Here is a 24,736-nt window from a genome sequence, read left to right as displayed (position 1 = left end):
AAAACTTCCCCCCTCCCCTCCAGTTTCAAAACAGAAACGGAGCCCTGCAGCTGCGTTTCTGCCCGGCGCACGGGGCTGCGGGGGAGCCTGCCTGGGGCTCCGGATCCCGGTGGCTTGGCAGGCTGGATGCGGCTCGCGGGCCGTATTTTGCCCAGCACTGCTCTTGCTGTTAGGTATTGCTGCGGTGCCCAAGACAAGCCTGAGCCACAGGGCTGGCGCGTTCTGAAAAAGGGAACAAGGCAGTTCCGAGGAGGCGTTTTGTACACCAAGTACTTGGCTTGTTTTCACAGGCTGTATAAATGCAGCTCAGCCAACCAGTCAGGGGCTGAGGTGACGCAAATGTCCCTGCCGAAGAAGAATCCTAACGTGCCCTTCTGTTGGCTTCAGAGGGGTTGGGAATCAGGCTCTTGGTTCTGGATTGGCAGCAATGGCACTAGGCCAGGGGTGTGATTCCCAGGCGTCACAGCTGCACTGCCCTGCCTCTCCCCACAGCTAACTAGAAAATGGCTCTCTTTGCTAGACGGAAGGACAGTGACAGAAGGAAAAAGCCTCTGCTGGAGCAGACTGAGCCCCCGTTACATGTGAGTCTCAGCGGCATTAAAACCAGCGTCAGGAAGACACAGGAGATATTTAGCTCTTCCCACCTGCTGTTACTCTCTGCTCCTGTTTGGTGGGGGTCTGCAAACAAAGGCCCTGATGTCCAGCAACATGGCATGGGAATGACACAACCTGGAGGATCAGGCAGTTAAGAAATGCGCTGAGACCAACATGGCACTGGTTTCACTTCTGGTTTGCTTTTTTTAAAATGATTTAGTTAAACTGGTGCAAGCCTCTTATTTTGGCTTAAAGCTGGGGTGGGCAATAAACTAACCCCTAACGGGCTGCCACCCCTGTATTTACCTGTGCCTCTGCAGACACCGGCGACTGCAGCTCCCATTGGCTGCGGATTGCCGTTCCTGGCCAATGGGAGCTGCGGGAAGTGATGCAGACCAGGACACTTCCTGCAGCTCCATGGTGATTCATGGCCAATGGGAGCTGCAATTGCCCACACCGCAGGTAAATATAGCAGTAACAGCCTGCCAGGGGTTAACCCTACGATTGCCAGGTGTCCGGTTTTGAACCAGACAGTTCAGTATTTGAGCTTTCTGTACAGGAAACAAATTGAGAAAATATAAATGTCTGGTATTTTCTAAATAAGATGGAATGTAGATTGCGATGTAATGTCAAGTGTGTCCAGTATCTTTATTGAAACCATCTGCCCTGGTGGACCAGATCTGGCTGGTGAGGCCATATTTGCCCTCCCCTGGTTTAAAACCAGTTCATCATCTGCAAAATCCTATCTGACTTTGGTTGCATTGAAATATGCCTGGTTTAAACATCCACCCTGCAATTTGCATTGGTTTCATTAAATCTGTTAAAAAATCTCACCCTCAACTAACTCAGTACAGCTTTCTCCTGTCAACAAGGTCTAAAAACACACTGTGCAGAGGTCTTTGCAGGTTAACACTTGGTTCTCTAACATAGTTTTTCCTGTCCAGAAAGGCAAAAATGAACCTTTTTACAAAATGGCTGGGCCTATACTAATATGATTCCTTCTGTAATACAGGCGGGACCCTTAGGAAGAACACGCCAGCGGAGAACCCAACAGAAATTAGCTTTGCAAACGAAGAAATTAGGGATGTATCCAGTAGGCTTATCCAAAAAGTGGTACTAGCAACAGCTTTTAAACTACGGCACTAATACTCTCTTTCCTTTGAAGACACATTACTCCACCAAACACTACAATAACAATGTTTAAAAAAAAATAAAATAAATTTATGGCATAATATATTGTGAAAAGCACCTGAAATACATTCAACTTTCATCTTTGTAACAACTTCAAGTTTTTTTTTCATTCTTCTTTCTGTTATCCTTTCTTGGAAGCAAACATATAATGCAGCTTTGTACTGAGTTTGCAAACGCTTAAGATCTTTTTTTTCCTTCTTTTGCTTGAGAAGATAAAAAACAGTTTTTATAAACACATTCAGGTTGGTTGTTTTTTTTTCTGAGGTAAACTTTTTCCTGAGTAGTTAAAAAGAAAAAACAAACAAAAAAATACTACATACATTACAAAAATAAAAATGAGGTCTAGTATATTAAACAATCTACATTTTTTTACTCCAAAAACCTTCCCTCCCTCCTCCCATCTCCCCGTGCCATTTACTCCCAGTAATAAATTCTTCACGATGGCTTGAAGAGTTGATTTTAGGGGGAAATATGTCCTTAATATGGCACAATGCAGTACAGAAAAATTGCCCATAGTGCCACATTCAAAAGGAGCTGGTTTTGTTAAATGATGGCTGACAAACGTCTATTAGGAACAATAACGGAAATAAGGTCTTTGTAAATCGACTAAAGAGCTGTCATGTTACGGAGGAGAAGACTACAACCAAATGCATCCCCCCCAGCTGCATCCTTTACATTGCTGGTCTCAACATGGATGAACGGGAAAGTAGACGAATAATAAATAGATTATCCTGAGTTCAGTGAGCGACTACTTTCGAAAAAACAAACGAACAAACAAAATCAGTCAAGTCTGACATAACAAAGCCTGTAAAAGAATTTGTTTGTGTTTGGTTCTTTCCTTGGATCAATTATTTCACTGTCAGATCAGCTTGGACAGAGAAGAAAGACAAAGGACCCGGACTGAATTCACGGATGAGCTGCGATTCCATCCTCAGCAGCTGGCACTAGACCAGAGACTCCAGAGCAACAGAAATCAACGACTACAAAATAACCTGATCAGAGGTCAAGTTGTCATACAAGTATCACCACCAGCAAAAAAAAAAAAAAAACCCCAAACCCACCTCTGGAGTCTGAGGCTGAAGGCTCGGCTCCCCTCTTTCCACATGCCGTCAGTGCCTGGACCCGTACATTTTATCCCATTCCACATACAAGTCCAACTCCTTCTGGGAGACAGTGGGGCGGACTTTGCAGAAGGCATTCTCAAAGTCTTTGTAGGAGGTGGGCTGCAGCTGGCTGGGCAGGCCGTGGAGTTTGGTGGGGCCAGCCTGCTGGCACAGTTGGATGAGCTCGCTGCCCGAGTAGCTCTCGGTGTGCTGCACAAGGGAGGCCATCTCCCTTTCGCTGAGGCAGTAGTTCTGCTGGGCCAAGGTGTGGTGGAGGATCTGCCGCCGGGCGATGCTGTCGGGCGGGCAGATGTAGAACCGCTTGGTGAACCTTCTCTGGGAGGCTTCGTCCACATTGCTGGGCCGGGTGGTCGTCCCTATGACCACGACGTTCTGCTCGGCTGAGGTAGCGATGTTGTCCAGGTAGGAAAGCAGCTGGGACTTGAGGCCACTCACCTGGGTGGCTTCTTCACCACTGCAGGCCACGAGGAGGGACTCCACCTCGGTGATGAGCACCACCGCCGGCTGCCGGCAGTTGGCCACGAAGAAGACCGTCTGCAGGATCTTCTCAGCCTCGCCCTTCCACTTGGAAAGGAGGGCCGTCCCGCTCAGCTTCAGGAAGGTGGAGCCCAGCTGGGTGGAAATGCACCTGCTCAGCAGGGTCTTCCCTGCCCCACGAGGCCCGAACAGCAGGATGGTCCTGGGTGGCCGGCTCTCCCCAGTGTAGGCCCCAGGCCTCAGGATAGGCCACACCAGCTCTTCCTCAATGGCGGCTTTGACAGAGACCTGGCCAGCGATGTCTGTCCACTGGACGGGAGGGCTGCAATCGACGATTTTGTTGTTCACCAGCTCTAGGATCAGGGGGTCCATGTTTTTCAGCTGCTCTTCCACGGGCTGGCTGCTGAATACCTGTGGCTTGGCCTGCATACCGTGGCTGAAAGTGTGGCCCGGCTCCCCACCTGCACGCTCGCCATTGGCAAGGGGAGGAGTGAACTTCTCAAAGCTCTCCCTGGCCCTCAAAGGGGCCTCCCCAGCACCAAACGGAGGGGAGACCAGGCCTTTCATGGGCTGGCTGCTGTACTTCCCTACGTGGTCCTCCAAGGCCACAGTTGTGGCTGCTCCTGCTGGCCTTTTCCCAGCCTTGAAGGGCAGCTGGGAGGCCTCGGTGCTTCGACTGAAGCCGTTGCCTCTACATTCGCTGTTGTCGGACATCTGGTATGGCGACTCGGGGGTGGACTTTGGTTGCTCGTAGCTGTATTTCCTGTACCTGCCCTCACCTTCGTCCTCCCCCCCGGGGATATCAAAGGCCTTTCGTTTCAGGGAGGCCCCTGAGTCACTGCTGAGGGGGGGCACCGGGAGCGGAGGGAGGCTGGAGCTCTGGTAGCTATAACCAGGGATGACCGGGGGCCTGGAGGAAGGGGGTGGCGGGGCGATGGGGGTGGGTGCCGCAATGCCTGAGGCCAGGTAAGAGGCTGACGGGTGGGGAGGGTGGATCCCCCCATAGCCAGGCTGCGGCGGGTAGCTGCTGGAAGCGTAGTTGTACATGGGACCTGAGGAGCCGTAGCTGGGGACCAGCGCAGAGGACGGGTGCGTGGGCTGCAGGAGCCCTGAGCTGTGCAGGGACGAGGGGTGCGGAGGGGGAAGTGCTGTAGCAGGCTGGCTGCAGTAGCCTGATGGCAAGTAGGTGCCACTGTAGCCTGAGGTATACTCCTGAGACGAGCCAAGGCCGCTGGAGCCGGCAGCTCCCCCGCATGCGTTAGTGGGATACATGGGATCTGCGAGGTTGCCTGGGACTACGGGAGAGCTGCCAAGGCCGACGGGCCCGTTTCCTGGGCCAGAAGGGACCACCCCCTTTGAGCCAGGCAGTCCATCGTGCATGGCGTTCAGGGGGTAGGCACCGTCCGCGCCGTGAGACATCGGCCAAGGCTCGACGTCCCCTTTCTGACCATTGAGCGGCCCAAAGGCTCCATCGCCGTAGCTGTTCAGCACTGGCCTCTCGTAGGGCGACTCCAGCACCCCCGAGTACTTCTCCGCGTACCTCTTAAGGAGGTTGGAGGCCGTCAGGGCGGAGATGTCGTCGTTGGCCCAGGCGTAGTTGAAGCGCTGCCGGCTGCTGTGGTAGAGGTCCGATTTGTGGGCCGGCGAGGAGGTGGTGGAAGAGACATCAAGGTGCTGCTCTGGCCACTGGTTCAGGGGCTGGGCATGCTCTGGTGTCCAGTGCATCTTCAACAGAGCTGGGGAGAGGGAAACAGAGGCAGAAAGGGTTAAATGCAGTCCCGGAGTAGCGCAGCAGGACTAAGCGCAGCACCCTGCCGTTCTCAGCCTGCTAAACATTCAGGAGGCCCTGGCTCAGTGAATGGCTCCATGGAGGGATGTCTTCGGCTGGGAAGAGGCCAAGAACCCCTCACCTAACTGAAAGGGGGCAGATCGTTCGAAGAGCAGAACAGCCGCAACCCCACTGAGGTTCCAGGAGTTCAGGGCGGTTTAGCCCCTGGGAAACACAACCCACGGCTTTCAGCCGCCTGACTTCCGGCACTAATGTTTGAATATTGTCGCAAAAGGCTCCATGCGGGCCAAAGCGCCCCTTTTGAGGCTGGGGTGGCCTCCCTTTGGGAGCGAGTTTCTTCTCCCCCATGAGTAGGGGGAGCAAATCTCTTTTATTTTAAAAAAAAAAAAAGCGAATCAGCCTTCACAACCAAAAATGTTTTAAATTACACAGGGAAAACATTTGGTAACCAGTTAATTGGCTGCTACAGCCCAGCCAGGCCTACCGCACCAAGCTGTGGAGGCGGGGGTGTGTGTGTGCGTGTGCGTGCGCGCGCACGCTCCAGACCGACCAGGTTAGAGCAATGCCCCACTGGTGACACTGGTGCAGCGGGTTTGGCCTGAGCAGCCCCCGCTTGTGGTGTAGCAGGCTCAGCCCGGCCTGGCCAGAACAGCCCCTGCACTGCAGGTTGGGGTTGTTTCAGCCTGGTCGGGATGGCGTACCCCACCCCTGACTTGCGAGATCCCAGCTAACTGGTTAAATGTAAGTTTAGCCTGTTATCTTTTAAAACAGGATTTTACATCCCTAATATTCACCTGTATCAGAGGGGTAGCTGTGTTAGTTTGTATCTGCAAAAACAACAAGGAGTCCTGTGGCACCTTGAAAACGATCAGATTTATTTGGACAGAAGCTTTTGTGAGCAAAACCTCACTTCATCAGATGCATGGATATCTCTCATTCCCTGCTTTTCATGGGCTAGTATATTTATGTCTGTAATTTCCACTCCATGTATCTGACAACATGGGGTTTTACCCACAAACGCATATGCTCAAATCAATCTGTTAGTCTTTAAGGTGCCACAGGACTCCACATTTTCATTTAAGCTATGTCTACACAGCACAGTTATTTCAAAATAACAAAGTACGTATCTACACACAACCAGTTATTTCGACATAATATTGAAATAATGTCCAGCCGGAGGACTTCTTACTCCAACTCCTGTAACCCTCATTTTACGAGGTGTAAGAGCAGTTGGAGGAAGAGTTCTCTATTTCGAAGTAAGTGCCATGTAGACATGCCCAAGTTCGAAATAAGCTATTTCAAGTTGCGTAACTTATTTCGAGTTTAGCCCTGCTGTGTAGACGTACCCTTGGGATGCTTCTACACAGCAGGGCTTAACTCAAAATAAGCTATGCAAATTGAGCTACGTCAATAGCTTATTTCAAAATAGTTTATTCGAGTTTTGGTGCTGTGGTGTGAGTCCTATGACTATACATCAGATTTTGTATTTACAGGATGGGCAGCAAGGATGTAATAATTGGGAGTATATGCTGAAATCGTGTCTCTGATCACAAGTGACAATATGCTTTTTGTGGAACGAGGTTTACAGGAGCGGTCAACAAAGGCTTCCCTTGTCGACCGAGCCGTATCTTGACTAGTGTGCTATGCTGACAATCAGCTGATCCGGCACAGCACAGCGGCCATTTTTATTTTAATGAAGCCATGGATATTTAAATCCCTGCTTCATTGTCTATGTCAGGTAGCCTATTTTACATGCCTCTGCTACCAGAGGCATGTAGTCTAGACATACCCTGTTATTTCAAAATAACGCCTTAGGCTACATCTACACAGCGAAATAGCTATTCCACATCTTTAAATGCACCTGTTATTTTAAAAGATATTGAAATATCATATATATAGTAGCCCAGTGTCTGTGCGTCTGTAAAGCTGACGTACACGGCCACGCCCCCCTGGCCGTGTACATCAGAGCCCCGCCCCCCTTCCCCTTGCTCCGTGGCGGTTCGGGCCGCACGGCCCCCTGGACACACACCCCCACCAGCGCTGCTTCCCTCCCCCTTTCCTCCAGCCCCCCCATCCTCCCCTCCAGCCCCACAGCCCCCAATCCCCCCCCAGCTCTGCTTTCCACCTCTCTTCCAGCCAGCCCCGCCCCCTTCCACTCCCTGTGTGGTGCGCTGTGGCGTGCTGCGCCGCTTCCGGCTGAGCGGTGCTCCCGCCGGACCCCGGCAGGGGAGCAAGCGCTGGCAAGGGGCCCGGCGGGAGCACCGCTCAGCTGGGAGCGGCGCAGCGCGCCACAGAGGGGGAGGGAGGGAGGGGAAGGGGGGCGGGGCGCCACGCAGGGAGAGGAAGGGGGCGTGGCTGGCTGGAAGGGGGGTGGGAAGCAGAGCTGGGAGGGTTCGGGGGCCGTGGAGCTGGACAGGAGGAGGGGGGCGGGAAGCAGACCTGGTGGAGGGGGGGTGCAGCCACTGGCCACAGCCGGACCCCAAAGGGTGGGCCCGGTGGGGCAGGAAGGGGGGCGGGGCGGTGATGTACACGTCCAGGGGGCAGGGCCGTGTACGTCACCGCCCCCACCTTCCTCCTCCTGCCGTGGCGCTGAGTGGTGCGCCGCGGGAGAGGAGAGGGAGGGGCCCCTTGGCTGTGTACGTCACCGCCCCGCCCCCCTTCCCCTTGCTCCGTGGCGGTTCGGGCCGCACGGCCCCCTGGACACACACCCCCACCAGCGCTGCTTCCCTTTCCCCTTCCTCCGGCCCCCCATCCTCCCCTCCAGCCCCACAGCCCCCAATCCCCCCCAGCTCTGCTTTCCACCCCTCTTCCAGCCAGCCCCGCCCCCTTCCACTCCCTGTGTGGTGCGCTGTGGCGTGCTGCGCCGCTTCCGGCTGAGCGGTGCTCCCGCCGGACCCCGGCAGGGGAGCAAGCAGTGGCAAGGGGCCCGGCGGGAGCACCGCTCAGCTGGGAGCGGCGCAGCGCGCCACAGAGGGGGAGGGAGGGAGGGGAAGGGGGGCGGGGCGCCACGCAGGGAGAGGAAGGGGGCGTGGCTGGCCGGAAGGGGGGTGGGAAGCAGAGCTGGGGGGGTTCGGGGGCCGTGGAGCTGGACAGGAGGAGGGGGGCGGGAAGCAGACCTGGTGGAGGGGGGGTGCAGCCACTGGCCGCAGCCGGACCCCAAAGGGCCGCTTGCCGCCGCTTGCTCCCCCGCCGGGGCCCAGCTGAGCGCCACTCAGGTGGGCCCGGTGGGACAGGAAGGGGGGCAGGGCGGTGATGTACACATCCAGGGGGCGGGGCCGTGTACGTCACCGCCCCCACCTTCCTCCTCCTGCCGTGGCGCTGAGTGGTGCGCCGCGGGAGAGGAGAGGGAGGGGCCCCTTGGCTGTGTACGTCACCGCCCTGCCCCCTCCCCCGCGGCGGCCCGGCTGAGCGTGCAACACTCAGCTGAGCCACCATGGAGGGAGGGGAAGAGGGCGGAGCAGTGACGTACACGGCCAGGGGGTGGGGCCGTGTATATCACTGCCCCCCTTCCCCACCCCCTGGCCGTGTACGTCACCGCCCCACCCCCCTCCGTCGCGGCAGCCCGGCTGAGCAGGCAGCACTCAGCCAAGCACCACAGCGGGAGGGAAAGGCAAGGGGGGCGGGGAGAGACAGAGGGGAGAGAGAGGCAGGAGGAGGAGGAGGAGAAGAGAAAGGGAGAGTGAGAGCAGGAGGGGGAGAAGAGAAAGAAAGAGAAGGAGAGAGAGGCAGGAAGCAGAGGAGAGCTGAGAGAGAGGGGGTAGGCAGTAGGAGAGAGAGAGAGAGAGAGAGAGAGAGAGAGAGCGCTCAGGAGAGAATACCTGAAAATCCAGTCTTATGACGGGCTAATTGGCTAGTCATATACATAGTAGCCCAATGTCTGTGTGTCTGTAATGCCGAAATGCTGGCTGTTCCCTCTGGGCGGGCGCTGTTACTGGCTGTTCCCTCTGGGGGAGCAAGTGGCGCTAGCGACCGTTTGGGCTCCGCGCCTACCATGCAGCACGGGGAGTGCGGAGCCCAAACGGCCATTTGGGCTCCAGGGTTCCACAAGTGAGAGGCAGGAGTGGGAGGAGAAGAGGAAGAGAGAGAGGCAGGAGGCAGAGGAGAGCTGAGAGAGAGAGGGGGGAGAGGCAGCAGGAGGAGAAGAGAGAAAGAGACGGAACAAGAGACCGGAGGCTCAGGAGAGAAGACCGACATGGAGGAGAGACCTGAAAATCCCGTCTTATGATGGGCTAATTGGCTAGTATTTAGAAATAAATGCTATTCCAGCATCCCTGTAATCCTCATTCCACGAGGGTTATGGGATTTGTCGAAATAGTGCTTTAGTTCGAAATTTTGAAATAAGCTATTTTGAAATAACCTCGAAATAAGCTATGCAATTTACGCTTCTTTTGAGGTAAGGGTGCTGTGTAGATGCACCGTCAGTGTTCTGCACATCTCCAAGCAGTATCATGTGCCAAACCTGAGATCTGCCCCCTTGTGGTCACATGAATGCCGAGCTCAGAGGCATGTTTTGTTGACAGTCCTATCAGGAAGCATTTTTTGACCAAGACAATGTTGTGGTTCAGTATAGAGCACACAGGATCAGGGCCTGCGAGGAAACATTCTCATTCCTGATGGCTTGCCATGGGTTTCACTCTATTCACACCACACCTGCAATTCCCAGCGTATCACTCATAACCACTGTGGTGCTTTCCGTTGCTTGAGCCACTTTTAATCCAAGAGTTTCAAAATATGACCCGCACGCCATCCAGCACATGATGGATCTTTAATATCACTACTTCTATTGCAGCAGTGCTTAGAAACCCTCGCCGTGCCCAAAGCAAGCCACTGCAAGGGCAAGACCAAAAGACAAACACTGCCCTATGAACTCACATGCCCGGCCAGCGTTAAGGTTGCCAGAGGTTGTAACCAAGATCAAAAGGCTGTAGCGCAGCAATTTAGACTCGCCCTCAGCCTGTTCCTCAGGCCTCCTGGGACCGGGGACAGCAATTTTCAAGAAGCAGCACTTTGCAGTGGTGTCAGAGGCACATGGGGGCAGGGTAACACTGGTCTGCATTTTCACTCAACCTGCTTAAAGGGTTAGATGTGGGGTGGGCAATGCATTTCGATGGGGGAGGCCATTCTGAGAATTTGGAAAGTGGTTGAGGGCCGCACTCTTCCATATTAATAGATGAGGTGCAAAGGTCTGGGATGGAGGTTGGGTGCAGAAGTGGGCTTGGGCTAAGGGAGGGAGTCTGGGTGAAGGAGGCAGTTGTGACCTGGGGCACTGGACTGGGGTGCAGAGGGATGGATTGTGACCTAGGGCACGGAATTGGGGTGCAGGGATTTGGGTTGTAAGCTAGGGCAGGAGGGGACTGTGATCTGGGACACGGGATTGGGGTGCCAGATCCCCAGTTTGCCTGGAACTGGCCCCCAAGGCTCAGGGCCTCCCCCTCCCCCAGCACTGGGGAGCCCATGCTAGTGCTCCAGCTGCTGCCCTATCTTGTGGATGGAGCACACAAAATCTCTACTGGCCTGGGCCGCTAGCCTGGGCCCCCCTAGGCTCTGGTGTGCTGGGGAATGTGGGGAGGGTCTTTCTCCTTCTCAGTCAGGGGCCACGTCAGTGAGGGCTTGGGGTTTTTGGTTAGCTTCTCACTTGTGTGCGGCCCCCGAGTGGTTTTTCTGTGGATCCGCCCCCTACCTCCTAAAAAGGTTCCCCGCCCCCGGAGTTTGAAGGTAAGTTTGGGATAGAACATTAGGGCTGTGTCTACACTGGGCCACTTATTCCAGAAAATCAGCCGCTTTTCCGGAATAAGCTGTGAGCTGTCTACACTGGCCCTTGAATTTCCGGAAAAGCAACGATGCTCTACTGTACAAAATCAGCCGCTATTCCGGAAAAACTATTCTGCTCCCGCTCGGGCATAAGTCCTTAATCCGGAATATTGTTCCGGAGAAGGGCCAGTGTAGACAGCCCAGTAGTCTTTTCCGGAAAAAAGCCCCGATCACGAAAATGGCGATCGGGGCTCTTTTCCGGAAAAGCGCGTCTACATTGGCCACAGACGCTTTTCCGGAAAAAGGGCTTTTCCGGAAAAGCAGTCTGCCAATGTATACGCTCCTTCTCCGGAAAAACTGAAAACGGAATAGTATTCCGTTTTAAGCATTTCTGGAAATTCATGCCAGTGTAGACACAGCCAAAGGCTCTGCACCTCTCCCCTTAGACATGCTTCACATAAGGGACGGGGGCACAGGAGACTCAGCCCCAAGGGCTCAAAGAAAGCAGAGGTGGATTTAAGCAAAGATGCTAGGACTCAACTCAAAAGCTGCGGTGCCTAAAGGAGCTGCCGTGTAAAAGAGCAAACCATAAAGCAGCGGTTCCTATCAGTACGTGGATAACGACACCTCCCCAAACACGTCTCCTTAAGGATCGGGGGCTTGCTATGAATTTCCCATGAGCCAAGAGGAATCCCAAGCTCTTTTCATGTGAAATTCAACCCAGCCTGGCAGGTCGGTGAAATATCTAAGAGCCATGAAGGGCAGTGGGAGGCCCCAACGGCAAATAGCCCTGCCACCCCAGAAGAACTGCAGAGCCCAGCAGAGCAAGGGTCCAAAGAGACTCCCATGAGGCCAGTGTGAATGGGGGCGTGGGGATAAATCAGGCACAGCAGCCATAAAGAGATGCCTTCTGGAATGCAGCAACTGCTCTGGCCCCATGCAGTGCGTGAGTTGGGCGGGAAGGGGGGAGGTTCCAATTTTCCCTGGAGTCCACCCAGCCAAAGCTGTTCACGCCAGGGTCCAGGTTCAGCCTCTTACAGGACCAGCCTCCTTCTTTGTGCTGCCTGCAGTATGCGTTGGTAGGCAGGGAGAGACAGCAACAAGCTGGACAAGCCGCCATGTTGTCCAGCGCAGTGTTCTCTGGAGGGAGGGCTTTTGTTCCAGATACAGTACCTGCTCGGAACTGCTGTGGTCCCCTTCCGACTCACACAGCTCCCAGCAGGATTTTACCATCGGGCAGGGCACGCTTGTGTCAGGTGTGGAGCATCCTCCGGACTTTGTCTCCCTCTGGACCAGGCCTTTAAGGGCATGTCTACACTAGGAAATTATCTCGAAATAACTTATTTCAAACAAATAACGTCTGAAATAACTATTTTGAAATAGCACGTCCACACTGCAGGGAAGCCCCAAAATGAGTCCGAGGAAGTCTCCCTTAAAGTGGATGTGCTACCTCAACTTAGAGCCCCAGGAAGCACTGGGGAGGAATGACTCGGAATGACTCAGGGGAGCCGTTATTTCGAAATAGCAGCAGCAGAACGTCCACACGACTGCTACTTCGAAATAAGCGTTATTCCTCGTGGAAAGCAGGAGTTATTTTGAAATAACCAGCCCCTTATTGCAAAATAACGGGCTGGGTAGTGTGGATGCTCCGTGCCGCTTGTTATTTTGAAATAATAATATATGGAGATATACCTATCTCATAGAATTGGAAGGGACCTTGAGAGGTCATTGAGTCCCGTCCCCTGCACCCATGACAGGGCCAAGTACCACCCCTGACAGATTTGCCCCAGATCCCTAAATGGCTCCCTCAAGGATTGTGCTTGCAACACTGGGTTTAGCAGGCTATCCTTCGCCCCATTTTGAAATAACTCCCTAGTCTAGACTAGGGCTTAAGAGCGATAAATATGGGCAAGGCCAACTTATCCAGTAAGCACAGTGCCTAGGGCCCACGATACTTTTAGGGGCCCACGAAAATGTTTTAATTTCTTTTAAAATCAGAAGGAAAAAAAAAAGAACTTTTAGGGTCGAAGAAAATGTTTTAATTTTTTTCTCACATCAGAAAAAAATGAAACTTTTAGGGCCCATGGAAATTTTGCCTCAAACAGAAAAAAAATTACAATGTTGAAGTATTTAAAGTTATACCAAAAATAATTTTTAATATTTTTTTTTATGGAGGAAGGGGCCCACGAAGGCAAAAGTGCCTAGGGCCCACGAAAGTCATAATGTGGCCCTGAATAGGACTTCACATCTGTTTTCTACCTGGCTACGGCGAGTGATTCTGATCAATTGACACAGAAGCAGGAGGAGCATCTGATTGGCAGAGTCCCCTTGCAGGGTAACCAGGCCTCATCAATTCCGAGGCAATCTTCAAGAAAACCCAAACCGACGCTTGTGCCCTGGAAATCTCTATCATTAGACAGTAAAGGGAGAAAGCCTGCAGCCGCTGGCTGTACGGGCGAGCCCTCTCGCTTAGCGTCCGTGCCTTGCTGACTCCACAGAAAGCAATGGAGTTCTGCTGCTTTTCACCCTCTGAGCATCAAGGCCAACGAGTCTCAACAGAATTTAGGGGCTTGGCTTGTGCGGTCTCGGTGTGGTGGGAGGACATAAGGCAGGGGTGGGAAACCTTTTTCGGGTTGGGGGCTGCTGAGCCACAGAAAAATCTGTCGGGGACCGCAGAAAAGTGAAAAGCAACAACAAGAAAAACCGCTCGTTGACGTGGCCCCCAACTAAGGAGCAGAAAGACACTCCCCACATTCCCCTCCCCCACCCGAGCCTGGGGGGGGGCCCTAGTCTCTGGAGTGGGATCAAAAACGAGGGGTTTGGTGTGTGGGAGAGGAAAGCAGGCTTGGGGCGTGGGGTCTGGGCAAGAGGGAGGGTACAGGGGCAGCAGAGTGGAGGTGCAGGGGTTGGGCAGGGAGGTGTGTGCAAGAGCAGCTGGAGGTGGGGGTCTGAGCTGCTTCTTCCCCCGTCCCGGCACAGCCCTTGGGACGGATCGAGATCCTAATTCCAGCCTGCGAGGCTTGCCCCTCCCCCCAACAGCTGGTGCTCCAGCCTCCCAGGGAGGAAGGACTGGGGATTGGAGGGGGGGGGGTGGCAGGATTGGAGCATCAGCATAGGCTCCCTGATGCTGGGGGAGGGAGGAAGCCCTGAGCCCAAGGAGCCAGTTCCAGGCAAGCCAGGGGCCAGATCCAGCCCCCAGGCCTTAGGTCCTGCACCCCTGACATAAGGTGCACATTACACGGCTACACACACATACCCGGAGCAAGATTTGCTGACACATGGGTGTTCGCTTTGGTTATCTCCACTGGCTGCAATAGATTTACTCCCGCAGCAAGATTGAGGCTCACTATCTCCCACTGGAAATGGGCAGCGATGTGCAGAAAGGTCTCCACCTTGGGAAAAGCTGCACACAATGAAACAGCCCAGGGCAGGCCGTGCTGGAGGAATGCTAACAGCATATCCCCCTTCTCCGGAGGTCAGTGGCTTTAATTGCACCGTCCTTCTTCTTCTCCGCTAATGAACAAAGACAGAGAAGGAGCCAGGCTGAGCGCAACACAAATTCCACAATCTCAAGGCCAGGACAAGGAGGCCTTTGGAACGCCGATCATATCACACACGGACACTCACACACACACACACTCCCCCCTTCCCCAGTTCCTGGCTTAGACCATTGTTGTCCTTGTATATGTATGTTCTCACCACCAACCGCCGCCCATTCCCTAACATCCCTCCCCCTTTACTCCTTCACAAAGGCCTCGGGGGAATGCTGAAGTGGGAGTTCGGGGGGGAATGGGAGTGGGAGTTCGCCTCTCTCAGCCTTTAAGCCACTTTGTGGCCCCAACACAATTAGATTACTTAATGCTTTAATTGACTTATATGGCATTTGTGCTTCCACTTTGGCTATCAAACGTACACAAGAGGATTTAAATGGCAGCTTTGCGTGGCTTTATCTGACATCCCCTGCCTTTACTTGCCATTATTAAAGCGCCACTGATAGGTAAACGTTCAGACAGACAGCAAAGGCAGCCCACGGGAAAAGGACCCTTTTTTAATGAACACAAAAGCGAGTGCTTTCCAATAAACTTCCCTGCTTGCAGCCGATTTGCTCCAAGCATAACACTGAGCATGGGTGGAGGGGGAGGAAACTATCCCCCTTTGGCTGGGAGCACGAGGCAGCAGGAAGCTATTAAAAAGAAAAGGGGAATTTCAGGAGGAAACATGCGATGCGGAGGAACAAGGAGGACATTTTAAAAAGACAGAACAAAAGTACCAGGCCCTAGAGCATTAGGGTTTAATTGCAGTAACCCATTAACCAGGATTACAAAGGGCTGGGTCTCAGGGAGATCCAGCCAGCTCAAGAACCACCAATGAGGCAGCGATGAGATTGTGACTCTGGTTATGTATTACTAGCAGATTTACCTGGCATTGCTCGGGTCCTTAACTCAATTAATTTGTTTTGTTTTGTTTTGTTTTTGGAAAATAAAAGGAAAATGTACATGTCTGAAATGACTGTATTTTTCAAAAATGCAGTGTTATTCTTATGAAGTTAAATTTTAATTCAAATTTCTTTAAAGAAAGGGATTGTTCAAATTTGTCTGTTTAATCTTTTTTAGTAAGTTTTAAAAAATGGGAATTCCATCAAGTGCATTTTTTCTTCATCCCTATACACTCCTATCATTCGCTAGGTTTTAATTAAAAGGGCTGTATATAGTTAATGTGGTTTTCCAATAATATTGTCTTCTAGTTTTCAAACCTTACGCATTGATTTTGCTGTGCCAAAACAGAGCACTCCTCCAAATGTCTGCATTTGATCTCTTTTCTCTAAGGTGTATTGAGAAGCAATCCTCTTCCAGGTTCCTCCCATGTTTCTGACTCATCTTGGTTTAGACTCTTTCAGCATTTGCTCAGTTATGTCAATTGTGAGGAGGACTGTACTTGCTCTGGTGATTCTGTCTCTTTTCTGTTTGGTTTGATGAGAACAATCCCATTCCAGGCACATCCCATTGTCCTGGCACAACCAAACCCTGACCTTGCTTTAAGTTATGATAAGAGGAAGCCATATATCGAATTTGTCGGTCCTAGCTCTTACTGTTTAGGAGTTCTTGATCAAACAGACAAACTCTCTAAAATATATAGTAGCTTGGTGCTGCGTTAAGACTAAGGAGCCCCCGACATGGAACAGGACCTCACTGGGCTGGGCATGGTACAGACACAGAAAGCTACCTCCTTGGAAGAAGGGGAATATATTACACACATGGCCCTGTAGCATGTCCCAGGGAAGAAAGCACATAGATTTTAAAGAAAGTGCACTTTGAGACCTAGCTAAATGGATCTATTGCCTCCATCACCATGTAATGGGCTAGGGACTCTCTCTCGCTGGCTACGTCTAGACTGGCATGATTTTCCGGAAATGCTTTTAATGGAAAAGTTTTCCGTTAAAAGCATTTTCGGAACAGAGCGTCTAGATTGACACGGACGCTTTTCCGCAAAAGCACTTTTTGCGGAAAAGCGCCCGTGCCAATCAAGACGCGCTTTTCCGCAAAAAAGCCCCGATCGCCATTTTCGCAATCGGGGCTTTTTTGCAGAAAACAAGTCTCAGCTATCTATACTGGCTCTTTTGCACAAAAGTTTTGCACAAAAGGACTTTTGCCCGAACAGGAGCAGCATAGTATTTCCGTAAGAACACTGACAATCTTACATGAGATCGTCAGTGCTTTTGCGGAAATTCAAGCGGCCAGTGTAGACAGCTGGCAAGTTTTTCCGGAAAAGCGGCTGATTTTCCGGAAAAACTGGCCAGTCTAGACACAGCCACTGTGATTCTGTACAGCAGCTAATACAACGGGGTCCCAATCTGTGCATTGCTTTAAGACAAATAACGCTAATGAGCTCTGATGGCATGGACTGAGTCTTGTCCTTTACCCTAGGATATTGTTCCTCGTGGTCTGTACAGCAAAGGCTCATTGGCCATATATTTTAATAAGCTTCAAGAGACAAAAGACATGGCTCTCTCTCTCAGCGTTTTCCTTGGAGTGCCCGTTCCTTCCAGGCATGTCCTTGCTCTTTAGGTAGGATGACCTCTGGTGCGTATGCGGCACAGATACTTGAGCAAACGTTGTCCCAAAGCTTTGCTTTGCTTGCTTTCGTATTTCAAATAGCTGGAAAACACATGCATTGGTTTGAAGTTCTCCCCTATGAACACCTGGGCTCAGATACAATTAATTAATCAATCAGAAGTAACCTCATCGTTTATAATACTGAGTTGATCAGCTTCAGTGGCAATTTTCTCTCTTACAGCCATCCACACCAATTTAACATAAGAAATGTGGAACTTTTTAAGTTTATAACCAGACGAACTTTAGTGTCTGTTCCCTGCAGAGTAAAATTATTATTAATTATTATTATTATTATTATTATTATTATTATTATTGGAAGTTACAAGAAAAATACCACAAGGCAAGGGGCATTAAGGAAATCAAGTTCTTTGAGAGAGGGCATTGCCTCTCCCCAAAGAATCGAACGATGCAAAAGCCCTAGTCCACATCTTTTGAAACACAAAGAAACAAGTAAATTGCATCTATAACTGGAAGTCGCCCTCTGCTACCCCATTTCCAGAGAGTGAATGTTTTACAAAAGAAATAATACATTTTCATTGGGGGGTTGTTCTGGCATGTGGGGTGTGTCTATACTACAAAAGAAAGAGTGTTCTTCCCTTGGGTGAGCTAACTCAGGATAAAATTGCACTGATGACTAGTCTGCTTTTAATTAGCGCTCCCTAGAAGGGAGCTGAAGTTTAATTTGAGTTGCTAACCTGAGTTAGTCTCACTAGCTTAACCCAAATTAGCTAATCCAAGTTCAGAACACAGCTGGTTTTTTGTTTTGTTTTGTTTTGTTTTGTTTTGAAGTGTAGACATAGCCTTACAGTAACAGCGAAGGGAATCACTGTGTTTCTTCATTTCCTTTTTCAGTTTGTGTCAGGATATTGTGTCGGACTGGGATGATTGAGTTGGGGTTGGTCCTGCTTTGGGCAGGGGGCTGGACTCTTCCAGCCCTAGAATTCTATGATTCTATATCAGAATGTATCACTGAGTCTGCGTGAGTTTTAAGACAGGTGCAGGGCTGTGCTCTCTGCACCATGTTTTACTGACTTTGTGTGTAATTCTATTTCATTTATTAAATGCCTCCAGGGGCCTTTGGACACGAACCCCTCCTAGCCGATCGACACCCAAACTGGTTTTAATTCATTCCTGGTGTTATTTTGGTGCAAATGTGCAGAAGCTAAATGGAAACAGGGCAATTTATTATAAATTAAGAGTGTCTCTGTGCTGACTTAAGGGTGCGTCTACACAGCAGGGCTTAACTTGAAATAAACTATGCAAATTGAGCTACATCAATTTCATAGCTTATTTCGAAACAGCTTCTTTCAAAATAGGGAGCGTCTGCACAGCACTTATTTCAAAATAGAGCACTCTTCCTCTGACTTCCCTTATTCCTCATACAATGAGGAGTACAGGAGTCAGAATAAGAAGTGCTCCAGCTTGGCAGTAGTTTGACACTATTTCGAAATAACTGCCTGCTGTGTAGACGCGGACTAAATTATTTCAGAATAGCACACCTAAAATGTCCAGTACTTTCTGATTTTTTCCCAGCCAGCAGGCGAAAATCCTGGCTGTCCAGCTCAATACGGAAGCAGCCTGGCAACCGGGTTTCACAAGGGAGCTGTCCGGCCTGGCACAGGGAGGCAGGATGGCGGGTGGCCACCGGCAGCCTATTAGTGCCAAAAAGTCTCTCACACAGTTTTTAAAGGGGCCATGGAGGTTTGGGTTTGGTTTTTTTGCTTAACAAGCTTTTTCCTGGCATGCGTTTCCCCCAGTATTTTTTCTGAAACCATCTGGTAACCCTCCCATCGGCCCTTAGAAATGAAAACATCCCACCATTTAGTTCTTCAAATGTTACCAAAACACCTCAGAGAATAGTTCAGGAATCGATCCAGGGTCAGGATGGTGTGCAGTAGCTCTCAGCCAGTAAATGTAGGTCTTATTAAGAGGTGAGAAGTCCAAGGGCAGAAACTAGATATGCATTTATGGGGCTTACCACTCTTCATAACAAACCAGGTCCCAATCCTGCAGCAGCATGCCTCTGGGCCACCCTCTAGTGAGTCAAAGGGGATGGCTTTACAGCAGCACAGAAAAAGAATTATTATTTATGGGCCTGATCTCGGAGTCACTCCATGCATGGAACTAACTGGTTTCCCAGGAATTCCCCACACACTGGGTGGCGGCAGGATTGGGATTTATGGCAGAGGCGGTTTTCCAAACACATGTGGCAAAGTTTGAACTCATTTTCCCAAAGCATCTTTTCAACTGCACAAACACAATATTTGCACACACACAGAGGCCTGCCTGATTCTAATTTCTGGCTCTGTGCTAGTGCATGGACCAGAGCGCCTTTGTGCGAGGCATGGTAAACACGCAGAACAAAGTTTCTGCAGGCAAACTTCGGACGCTGGAATTTGGCTGGTGTCAGAATTATTGCTGTTATGAAGTGTGTTTAGAGAGTTTCAGTGTTAAGCATAGCATGCAACACAATCAAAAAACACACAGGAAAAATGCATCCATACCATCTGTTTAAATGTGGGGTTCAAAAGCATTTGGGGAAAGGGCCAAAGCAAAAAACTAACAACAAAACACATGCCCTTAAAAATAAGACAAGGGAAGGGAGGCAGGGAGGGAGAGAGGGGGTGGGGAGACGGGGCTGGAGGCACAGAAGTTGTCATGGGTTTGAATTGTAACGTGAATAAAGCTTTCAGAGCAGGACAGATGTTTCAATGCTCCCCTTCGGCAGTGTGAGAAAATTACTGTCCAGTGACCAAATGGCAAGTCAGTTTCCCACCCTCCCTGCCTCTCCATTATCTAAAGCACAAGACAAAAGCAGGGAGGGGGGATGGGCAAAGGAGAATCCTATTGTTCCCGGGTGCACTAATTATGGAAATCTTGTTAATCTATTCAGCAGCAACGCTGAAGTGGGCTTTTGTGAGGGGGGCTTTTTAACAGCGCACAACGAGGGTGCACAGCCCGGTGTCCAACTGTTCAGTGTTTGAAGTGGGGAGCGCTCTGTTCCAACGCTCCTTTTATTGCCCCCATCCTTCAGCCCTCTGGGTCCGATCGGAAAAATCCCGGGCAAGTTATTTTACAGACAGCCCACGAGTCTTGACTCACACGGACCAGCCCAAGTGACAATCGGCCACGGTGGAAGGCATGCAATGCAGAGACCTGACACGGCAAACTCCTCGGACGAGAGCATAAACATGCAGCATCCTCAGCTGGGTTTTTAGATACTTGCACCTACACACAATACATAGCTCTACACAGAACGTGCATGCCCCCCTGGTGGCATGGATCCCCATCTGGTGCAAAGTGGCTTAGTGCCATGGCCTTATTTATGCCTCTCAAGCAATCCAATGTCCAGCAATTGGATCTGCATCACACCACCAGTTCCAAGCGCTCCCAGCCTTCCCCACCAGCCACTGGCGCTGGAGAAGGCGCCGTTCTCTCAAATGGAAACCCAGAGCCACTGGCGATCGGCTCCTCCAAGGAACTGCCGAGCGCCTCGTTTCTAGTGGAAATGAACAAGTGACATTAGAGGAGGAGGGGTGGGGAGCGGAGCAAGCCCCAGGGAAGATGAAAGGGGGGAATGGAAAGTCGGCAACGCTGACTCCACAACAGCAGAGGCACAAGGGATCATATTCCACAGAGCGGGCGAGGCAGGGAACAACACACACACGAAACCACCACAGGAACAAAGCGGGGCTTGCCAGGGTCTCAGAAAGGTTGGGCAAACAAGGCATTAAATCTCACAACCGCCCCATGTAACGGCTACCAAGGGATCCCTTTGTCCACTACTGAAATGCAGCCCTGTCCAGGGAGATGGGATGAAATCAGCTAACACTCTGCCCTACGAAATGGTACCATGGGATCTGCAAGGGCCTGGAGCAACCCCTTCCACGGTCTGCATCTTCCCTGAAAGAAGCCACGGTGAGGAACCAGTTCCACATAGGCTCAGAAGGCAGAGATGGGTGGGGGGGAATACAACAGCAAACGCCTTCAAGCTAAGAATCTGCAGAGTGGCCGGAGCTGAATCCGATCTGCATTTGTCTGTGCAGTGCACCTGTGCAGAGGGTGGGCAGGTACGCGAGTCCCTTTAAATGTTACCTAGGAATGAGATACAAAAGGTGACTCACAGGCCCGGCCCGATGTGCATGCACCTCAAAGGATCTCCCATTCAAGACCACCTCTCACCTCTTTGCAAAACCAGTCCAGCCCCAGGAAAACCTTCCCACCTCTCCCTCTAGAGTTGTGGGGAAGAAAAACAGCCGGCTTCTCTGCTGGAAGGCAACACCTTGGCTACCTGAGAAGAGGTCCTCTCCCAGCGTACAGCGGTAAACGTTAGACCCAAACACTGCCCAGAAAACGAACATGGCACCAGGTGACTGAATTTCTCCCAAGTGCCGGACCACCCAGCACTGGGATCAGGCCACGCCCATCCTGAGATGCGCCAGTTGGGCAGCAAGAGTGTCTTTCTGTTCCCCAAAAGCAAATGGAGCCTACAGACGAGCAGCATTTCTTTACAGCGGTAACAAAACCGGGTTCTTCGGCTGTCACTACGCCGGTTCTCTCCTCACCATGGGAGCTAACATCCCAGGCCAGCTGCCTAGCAAAGCGCCCGCAAAACGTGATGGGTTGGGCCCCACCTCTGGGAAAGGAATTCACACGTATGCAAACACGTCGACCCAGTTCGGCTCGTGCAGCAGCCTAAGAGCCTGTCTCTATGGCACGTTGCTACATGGCGAGCGGGTGCATTGTAACTTCACAGCCTGACTTGCTGAATAGTAACTTGCAGACCCGCTGACGGGGTGGGGGGAAGGGGGCAATTGCACTGGGGCCTGGTGATTCAAAGGGTCCAGGGCTTCTGGCTGCTGCCACTGCAGCAATGGTGGAATCCGGAGCCCTTGCCCATTTTGAATCACTGCCGGAGCGCTGCTCCACGCAGCTCTGAGGGATAGGGGGGCCGCTCCGCGCAGCTCTGAGGGCTGGGGGGGGGGGGCTGCTCCACACAGCTCTGAGGGCTAGGGGGGCCACTCCATGCAGCTCTGAGAGCTGGGGGGGCTGTTCCACACAGCTCTGAGGGCTAGGGGGGCCGCTCCATGCAGCTCTGAGAGCTGGGGGGGGCTGTTCCACACAGCTCTGAGGGCTAGGGGGGGCCGCTCCATGCAGCTCTGAGAGCTGGGGGGGGGGCTGCTCCACACAGCTCTGAGGGCTGGGGGGGGCTGCTCTACACAGCTCTGAGGGATAGGGGGGCCGCTCCGCGCAGCTCTGAGGATTGGGGGGGGCTGCTCCACACAGCTCTGAGGGCTAGGGGGGCCGCTCCATGCAGCTCTGAGAGCTGGGGGGGGCTGCTCCACACAGCTCTGAGGGCTAGGGGGGCCGCTCCATGCAGCTCTGAGAGCTGGGGGGGGCTGCTCCACACAGCTCTGAGGGCTGGGGGGGGGGCTGTTCCACATGCAGCTCTGAGGGCTGGGGGGCCCAGCACCATGCTGTGTGTGATGTAGAAGGCTGGCTGCCCTTAGCCCCACCCCTTCTGTTTTAGTCCCCGCCCCTTCTGGAGGCACAGAGCTGCCCTGCCCCCCCCCCACACACACACTCACACGCACTCTCTCTCTCTTTCTCTCTCCTTGGCTTGGTGGCTGTCGGCCCTGCTGGTAACTTGCCCTGTAGACAAGTCCTTAGTACACGGTGTTTGCACTGCCAACTCCCGAATTGGGGAGATGACTCACTCAAGGAGGGCAGGTGGCATCCGTTTAAAAAATAGATCCGTTTCCAGCACCACTGCAAAGAAGCTCACTCAAGTCCGGGCCTGAGCCTGCTCTCATTCCAGCTGGTGGGAATTAAGAGTAAATGGCATTAAGCCAGGGCTGGGCAAGATGCGGCCTGAGGTCTAGATCTAGCCCGCCTAACACCTGATCTGGCCCTGGGACTGCCTGAGGCCACTTTCCATTTATATCCTGCTGCCCGCCAAATTTCCAGGTGATGGCACAGGCTGTAGGATCCTATTTAAATGGCTTGTGGCTGCCGGCTGCGGTAGTGCCCCGGTAGGGGACAAAGCCGTGACGCCTTTAAATAGCCACAGTAACCCCGGGAGGATGCCAGGCTACGTGACAGTGGCAGGCCTGGAAGTCGCAAGCTCTTTGCTGTGTTTTTTAATTCAAAGCTTCCAGCTCCAGACAACTCTGTGAGGGTATGTCTACACTAACTCGGTAGTTCGAGCTAGGTAGGCAAATGAGGGCAACCGGAGTTGCAAATGAAGCCCGGGATTTAAATATCCCGGGCTTCATTTGCATTTTCCCGGGCACCGCCATTTTTAAATCCCCCTTAGTCCGAACTACACGTGGCATGGAGTAGGTAGTTCGAATTAGGATCTCTAATTACTCCTCGTGGAACGAGGTGTAAAGGTAGTTCGAATTAGAGATCCTAATTCGAACTACCTACTCCGTGCCACGTGTAGTTCGGACTAAGGGGGATTTAAAAATGGCGGCGCCCGGGAAGATGCAAATGAAGCCCGGGATATTTAAATCCTGGGCTTCATTTGCAACTCCGGTTGCCCTCGTTTGTCTACCTAGCTCGAACTACCGAGCTAGTGTAGACATACCCTGAGGGAGGCTAGTCTGCAGGCCCACCCCTTCCACCCCAGGCCCCGCCCCATCCGCGGGTGGAGCCGGCCCATGAGTACTGACGAAAATTCATTAATTGGCCCCCGCTGTGAAAATGATTGCCCATCCCTACGCACTAAGCCCACCAGAGACACACCTGGGCAAATGAGAGCAGAATTTGTAATTCTGCAGGGAATTTAGCAGACAGGGCAACGTTTTCTGTCTGTGTCGGAGTGTATAAAAAGGAAACGTTTTCTATCAATATCTCCCCAGCAGATATAAAGCCAACGGGTAGCTAGGATGTGCACAAGTCTTGCTTGTTCATCCTAAAGCCCTAATAATCTTCAAGGCTGTTTAAAAAAACCGAAGCCCCATGTTTAATAGCTATGTATTCACAACTGCAGGTATGCAAACGGCACCGCTGCCCCCTTCAACCTCTCCCGCAACACGGACCTGTATCTTCAAAGGTTCGTCTCTGTGCTTAGCTTGGCCTCTCCACCAGCCCTACAGCTGCACTGAAGTCTCGGCAGCGCCTCTGATTTACACCAGTGGAGCCTCTGGCTCCAAAAGAGTTGCTGAAGTTTCAGACATGTGGGCTACGTCTACACTGGCATAATTTTCCAGAAATGCTTAAAACGGAACAGTTTTCTGTTAAAAGCATTTTCGGAAAAGCGCATCTACATTGGCAGGACGCTTTTCCGGAAAAGCACTTTTTCCGGAAAAGCGGCCGTGCCAATGTAGATGCACTTTTCCGCAAAAAAGCCCCGATCGTCATTTTCGCGATCGGGGCTTTTTTGCGGAAAAGAAATCTGAGCTGTCTACACTGGCCCTTTTCCAGAACAGTTTTCCGAAAAAGGACTTTTGCCTGAATGGGAGCAGCATAGTTTTTCTGGAAAAGCACTGATGATTTTACAGTACATCGTCAGTGCTTTTCCGGAAATTCAAGGGGTCAGTGTAGACAGCTGGGAAGTTATTCCGGAAAAGCGGCTGATTTTCCGGAATAAGTGGCCAGTGTAGACACAGCCGAAGAGAGGGGAGTATTGGGTTTTGTGTGTGTAGGCAGGTGTCAGTCTTAGAGAAAGTACCACAGGGGTTAAATAAAAAAAC

At 51.8% G+C, this 24,736-nt stretch overlaps 1 protein-coding gene across 5 annotated transcripts in view; it reads right to left on the bottom strand.

The window, feature by feature from the left end:
* Window positions 1-1,192: 1,192 nt before the first annotated feature.
* FIGNL2 (fidgetin like 2) overlaps window positions 1,193-24,736 on the bottom strand; it is a 60,547-nt gene continuing 37,003 nt past the window's right edge. For 3 of the 5 annotated variants that reach the window (XM_075902039.1, XM_075902040.1, XM_075902038.1), the window contains exon 2: window positions 1,193-5,122. In XM_075902039.1, coding sequence (XP_075758154.1) covers window positions 2,895-5,111 — 2,217 coding nt within the window. In that variant the 5' untranslated portion in view covers window positions 5,112-5,122 and the 3' untranslated portion in view covers window positions 1,193-2,894. Of the gene's footprint in view, window positions 5,123-14,182; window positions 16,389-24,736 lie in introns of those variants that run through there. The other 2 variants (XM_075902037.1, XM_075902035.1) reach the window with 2 other exon arrangements.

The sequence above is a fragment of the Pelodiscus sinensis genome, chromosome 19, assembly GCF_049634645.1.
Source record: "Pelodiscus sinensis isolate JC-2024 chromosome 19, ASM4963464v1, whole genome shotgun sequence".
NCBI lineage: Eukaryota > Metazoa > Chordata > Testudines > Trionychidae > Pelodiscus > Pelodiscus sinensis.
The sequence above is the reverse complement of the archived record's forward strand: the minus strand, read 5'-3'. Positions and strand labels throughout refer to the sequence as shown.